Source organism: Anopheles arabiensis, chromosome 3 (assembly GCF_016920715.1).
Source record: "Anopheles arabiensis isolate DONGOLA chromosome 3, AaraD3, whole genome shotgun sequence".
Classification (NCBI taxonomy): domain Eukaryota; kingdom Metazoa; phylum Arthropoda; class Insecta; order Diptera; family Culicidae; genus Anopheles; species Anopheles arabiensis.
In genome coordinates, this window is record NC_053518.1 from 35,383,674 (window position 1) to 35,390,183 (window position 6,510).

General features: G+C 46.0%; 1 protein-coding gene across 11 annotated transcripts in view; it reads left to right on the top strand.

The window, feature by feature from the left end:
• The window catches only part of LOC120904089 (LIM and SH3 domain protein Lasp-like), a 52,887-nt gene extending 46,381 nt beyond the window's left edge, over positions 1 to 6,506 (top strand). For 10 of the 11 annotated variants that reach the window (XM_040313844.1, XM_040313840.1, XM_040313835.1 and 7 more), the window contains 3 exons: positions 3,959 to 4,297; positions 4,443 to 4,753; positions 4,935 to 6,506. In XM_040313844.1, coding sequence (XP_040169778.1) covers positions 3,959 to 4,297; positions 4,443 to 4,753; positions 4,935 to 5,055 — 771 coding nt within the window. In that variant the 3' untranslated portion in view covers positions 5,056 to 6,506. The remainder of the gene's footprint in view (positions 1 to 3,958; positions 4,298 to 4,442; positions 4,754 to 4,934) is intronic. The other variant, XM_040313845.1, reaches the window with a different exon arrangement.
• Positions 6,507 to 6,510: the final 4 nt, after the last annotated feature.

A 6,510-nucleotide genomic window follows, 5' to 3' on the forward strand; every position in this document is an offset into this window, starting at 1 on the left:
TGGATGCTTGCAATCACTTAGGGGAATTTTGCAATCGATTAGGGGAATGATGCAAGCGTACTGTGGAGCTGTCATCAGACTGTGGGTGCCGGTGTAAAAAGCTACGAAATTAATACCGATGATGTTTTTTTAAAAACATCGTTTGGAGTTGTTTCCGTGTGAGATTCTGCTGTACGCATGATAAACTAAATAAATCCTGTTGCGGAGTCATAATTAAACATGATAAGTAAGTAAGATTGACGAAAATATTTTAAGGTATTTACAGCGGCACCCACAGTCTGATGACAGCTCCACAGTACGCTTGCAACATTCCCCTAATCGATTGCAAAACTCCCCTAAGTGATTGCAAACATCCACAGCTTGCTTGCAACATTCCCCTACCGATTTGCAACATTCCCCTAAGTGGTTGAACTATTCCCTTATATGATTCGAAACCCTGTATTTGTGCGGTGAAATTTATTCAAAAAAACATACAAATTATCAAATTACTACCACATTTTAAGTTATTACTCAAAACTCAACAATTAGCTTACTTTTGCTATCACAAAACTTTGTAAAGCATACATTATGCTTATGCTGATCTCATTTCCACATCCCCTTTTTTAACGACAACTTCAATCCTCCGCATGAGTCATAGTACATGTTTTGCAAGTGTAATGTAACACCAAAACCCAAACAAAGTCATCATGCTACTGTCACCACTTTCCCAGCCATTCGAGAACATCACAAGAAGAAAAAACTATCTCAACTCCTTCTCCTACGAACCCGCAACACCAGACCCGCCAGACAACACCGCCCAACCCTGCAGAATAGTAAATTAATTTCCCAACCACAAACTCGGCGCGGTTTTGTGTACTCGGGGGGGTGGAAAGAAATGAATAATTTCTCCATGTGAGCGGATAGTAAATGACAAAAATCGTGGCACATCAACGAGAAGAGGGGCAAAACCACCACTACAAAAACAGATGGAAACGGAAGCGTAGCATCGTGTCTGGCACCGTCTGTTCGGTCTGGTTCGACCGAAGAACTCGGCAAACACGAAACAAGATCAAGGTGTCTTCTCACGTTTGTTGGTTGGTTTTGGTTTGGTTTGGTGATGTGTGAGAAATGTTGTTATTTATTTACACCATGAAGAGATGCAACGGAACCGGTTCATCACACACCGTTCATTGACACGGTGTCTTGGTTAGATGAACCAAGAGTGTGGTTTAAAGAGCTCTTTTTTGCAATTGCAATTTAAAGACAGTTTCTGGATACTTTAAGTCGTTACCAAGAAGCACGTCCCTCCCTTGGCAATGCACCGGTGAAGCCAAACCTTGCTCTCTGGCACGAAAAAAACGGGTCCAAAAGATTGGCCCTAACCTTCCACCCCGTTGCATTCGCTCCTAACCTTACAACCCTCCAGCGAGCAAGCCAGCAAGGTTAACCGGTGTGATCGCATCACCACACAAAAAAAAAAAAAAAAAAAAAAACACACACACACGAAGGAAACCTTATGTTGCCTCGTTCTTCTTCGCCTTCGATACGATGAGTCATGGGTCATTGTTACAGCGGCATCTTGCAGCATGGGCGATCATCGAGCGAGCGCGCGCCCCGTGAATATTAAGTGCAGAAAAGCACCCATAAAGCTCGTAATATGTTTTACGACGCATACGACGGCGTCCTCCCGCGTCCCTTTTGACTGGGTCGGTCGCCCAGAGTGAACCAATGCATCGATGGCAGCGCGTTGGACGGGGTGATTCTGGTGCATCGTTCTGTCTGCCGGCCGCCGCACGCTAGATGAATTTACTGTCGGATGGGAGCATCATCATCATCATCATCGTTCGTGGGTCCGCCGCCGGCTGAGGAGCGAAAAACCGCTCAAAACCATTTGCGCATGGCAAAGAGCGGAGTTTGCGTGACAAGTATGAGTAAAACAAACGATAACAGCCCTCCCCGGGTTGGGTGGGAGAGGGAGGGAATCAGGGTTAAGGAAGGGATAAAAGTATAGTTCGCTTTCTATGTAATGGCAGCAATTGCTAGTGGAAGGAAAGTAATGTAGCCGATAGCTTCTGCGAATGCATTAAAAACCTTGCGCACCACAATGAAGTTTGCAGCAAAATTGATGGCACTTCTTTCCGGTAGTAAAACAAAACAGCACATAAAGTTGTTTCGTTTTGTTGTGTTTGATTGGTGTACACACACACACACAACCGTCCTGCTTCTATTTGCTGGCATTGTTACAATCGACTGTGACGAGTGCCGTACGCGCCCAACTATTAAGGAAATGGGCTTAAAATTCTTTAGAATCGCGTTTAAATCAATTGTCTGTCACAGACTGGCATGGCTATGGCATAGTGCAATAAAGTCATCCTTCTCGACCGGGGACATTCCGACATAACAGCCACAACAACAACAACACGGTTGGCGTCGTACAATTGGCGTTTAGCAGCTTGCAATAAAGCGAAAGTTTATTGCTCCGTCAGCGAATGTCTTAAACTGTCTGCCCGAACATGGTTTAGTTCCTGTACAAGCGAGAATATAAAGTTGGCCACATATCTCAACAAAATAAAGTATGACGAAGCAAAAGTGTCCCCTAAAGTCATCGGAACCGTTCTGAAAGTCTTTTGTTGTAGGTTTTCGGAGCAAAGTTTCCCCTTTTTAAGCCAATAAAACGTGTCATACCTGACTAAGGTAAATCGGTAAAGGTACTCCACACTTTGCCCCATCATACCTTTTTCTTCTGGTAGTGATCGTTTTGAATACGAGGTGTCGTATTTACAACTCGATTATTTAGTCCACACCACACACCGGTAAACTGAATTGCACCGCAAGTTCGGGTGGGCAGCACAACTTCTTGGGCCCCGTTCGCCACTAATCCTCTAGACACGGTTAATCTTACCAGTTCTTACCAACGTTTAGTAGAGCGGGCCACACAGGTTTTTTCTTTCTTACTGCTGTAAGATAAGCTCCGGCGGATTAAGTTGCAAACACGCCGTGACTGCTTTCACATGCTTCACTAGCTCTAAACGACATGCTAATTAACGTAACGCACCAGCAGAGCACCAGGGTGTGCGACAGCCGTAGTACAACCGGGCCCCGCAGACTCGCTCGTTTGTCAGCAGAGTAGGCAAAACCCCAACAGAAGCCATTGCTTTGCTACATGAGATGAGGGCTCCGTTTCTGATAAGCCGAGGACGGGGATACATAATTCGACAACGTTGGTTTATGCCTCGCTTCTTCAAAAACTGTGGGAATATTCCACGCCAATATCAATTTCCTATTCCCAACGCGAAGCGCTCGCCTCCGATTTGCGACCCGGCTTCTTCATTGGTTTTTAGGGGCGGCGCATTTGTGTGTCGAAAATGATCAAATTTGGAAAGACGATACTGCTGATGCTCACCACAAACTGGTAAAGAAGGGCCAGGTCCCGCTCTCCCTTTGCTCCGAAAGCTGTGAATATCCCACGCCCGCCCTGGGTGAAAGGATTTATTAGCCATTGCACGTTGTGGCGAGTTCCAACAAAGCGAATGTGTCTCCGAGAAGATGACGAGGAGAGTTATAAATATTTATGAATCGCATCAAACGTCAAATTACGCTTGAGACCTTCCAGCAGCACCAACGCTTCTTACGTAGGGGTGTGCATCAATCGGGCTGAATGAACAAAGCCATCGCACCATATCACAGTGATTAATTGCTCACTGGATGATGTCCAAACGTATTTTCGGAACATCTGGCCGTCCTAAACTACGATTTTTAGAGCCACACTAACAAAAAAAGGAGGTGTGAGGTGCAAATGACTGCCAGATTAACTTAATTTAACATCCATTTGTGTGTCCGTATGCTGATACCAGTCTCCAGTCCAGGCTGTGAGGGCGGCGTTGAATAAAGTTGTCCCAACCAATCACGTAACACATCCGCCGGGCCAAAGTTGACCAACACAGGTGTCATTTCATGCTCTTCCTCTCTCTATTTGCAGGCCTATCCCGGTAGATATCAATCGTTCACCGATTACAAGCAGGCAAACTTTGGCACGAAAGATGCAGTCGAACGGTCCTACAGTGCGTACAGCAACAGTCAGCACGAACGACACCAGGCAAAACAGCACATGGAGCGCATGATACGGGAAGGCATGTGCAAGGTACCGAGGCCGAGGATTGTCCCCGCGTCCAACGACCGTACGAAGCTGTTTACGCCCCAGTGTACGATACTGCATCGCTGCGAGGATGATACCGGGTGCTGTGGCCCAACGCAAACCTGCGCGCCCAAAACGACTAGCGAAGTTCAGCTGTACTTCTATGTGAGTAGTGACTCCTACGTAAGTAGTAGCAACAAAACGAACGCTTCCTTTGTCTTTCATACCCTCTCTCCCTGGGGGAGGAATGACCGCAATCTCTTTGTTTCGAATATCCCACAAATCGCTCACATTAATCGCTCTTTGCTCGGTGTATCACACATTCCAGGTGCAAAACGTAGGACAACGACAGCAGAACACGATTGCCCTTACCTTCAGCAACCACACAGAGTGCCATTGCGTACAGCGCAGCAGTAGTAGTAGCGTCAGAATGCAGAGCCACAACTTGCTGGAGCACAGTGCTGAAGGAAGCGAAGGAACGGGTGGTAGTAGTAGTAGCAGCAGCAGCTGCACCTGTCCTGGACCCTTCAAATCAGTCAACGACGGCACATTGCCGTGCTATTGCGACTGTTTGTCCAGCGATCAGGTCTGCGTTCGGTTTAAGGAGGGTTTTGAGAGCTTTTCCATGGAAACGCGCAAGTAAGTAGCAAGCCTATGGTGCTAAGAGATATCACATACTAAAATGATCTGATTTACATAGGCTTTTGATAGGATTTCTAAAGTACACAAACTGTCGTATGACATCTTCAATGTACAAGAAGTTGAATAATTCTTTTTAATGTTTGTACCTTCTACTCCTTCTCTTTTTCTATTTCTCCAGATGCATCCGAAGTAAAAGGTGTACCGTTCCGCAGTGCGAGTACGGCTTGTACAACCCGCACGAGGGCAGATGTCCGAAGAAAAGTGATCGCATCAACGAACAGTTCTCGCTGTACCGGTGAAGGGAATCAACCAGCAGAGAGCTCGCGTACCATCAAAACACGTTACCAAAACACATTGGAACTAACATCACGCCTCCCAGTATCACCGAATCGAAGCGAGACGTGCAGGCGTGATAACACGGGAAGGAGAACCCTTGTTTTGTTCTTATTGCAAGACAGTGCACAGATCTTTGAGTGAAACAGACGAGAAAAAGGGCGATGCAGAGAGCGAGAGCGAAACTTGAGTAGGAATTAAGGTGGTTATTCAGCGCTATTTCCACAAGGTGTATTATTATCCTGATGACTACAGCAACAGCCCTCTGCGCTGTGCGGTCCCCTCCTCCTGCCATGTTTAGCCAATATATCGTAAAATTAGCGTTTAGTTTAGTCGCAAACGTCACAGCGCCCACAGAGCACCCTGCAGCTGCCCTCCCTCGCGCGCTGATGGGATTTTGCTGGTTTATGGGAGAATATGTAATCGACAATCTTCGAAAATCCACTTAGAGCCTTCCCCAAGTCGTGCAACATTTTGCGCTGACATTATTCGTTGAGTTTAGTGGCCTACTAGTAGAGTATATTGGAGCGCGTGTTACAGTGGTAGTGTTTGAGTTTAGCCTGTTAGCCGTGTTTTAGATGAGTATGTTGTACATATAAGCAGGAAGCAGCCAGATTAGGGAAGCGAGCAAAAGAGAGATAGTGTGTGTGTGTTTTTGTAAAAGAGTTCATCGTTTTTCCCGTGTCTATCATCTTCCATCCTTCTATTTAATCCTGTTGCTCGCATTATGATGGGGCCCCAACTGGCGACCAAGTTGGGACCTGTGCTTACTTCGCATCGACAAACTGCATCGAGCTTATTCCAAACGTACGCCCTCCTGCCTCCCGCAGTCCAATCTTACATTGCAAAGCCTCTCTCCAACGCCCCTACAGATAATCGATGGCAAACAGTATAAATATATCTATAATAGTGGTACGACTCCAGCGAGCGGATACGGCGCTCGACGTAGAATAAAATGGCAAGTGCAAGAACAGAAACAGAAAAACGTTGCGACAGGAACAAGGGTATGTGCACGTTTTACCGCCGCCGCTTCACATTACACATTAAGCATAGATGCTAGTCACTTAAGATTGATAGTATTACTACACTTATACTTTTACCAGTACGTATATCTCGTAAGAAACTGCGAAATACTTGATGCATCCTCTTTGTTTGCCACCGGTATTGCGCCGCGCAGCATCGGGGTACGGGGCTCTAGGAAATCCATCGCCACCCCTAACAAGCTGCTGCCCAAACAAGCTCATTAATCATACACAATCGTACACAAAAACATACGCCCAAGCAGGCCAATGAGAAAGCCCGTTACGACAGCAAAAGCGCGTGTTTCCAATCGGAACTAGCTGTAAACGCGTTTCGATTTTTTTTTTGTAATGAATTAATTTTTAAATAAATCAACATTTAAATCGCACAACATCAATACC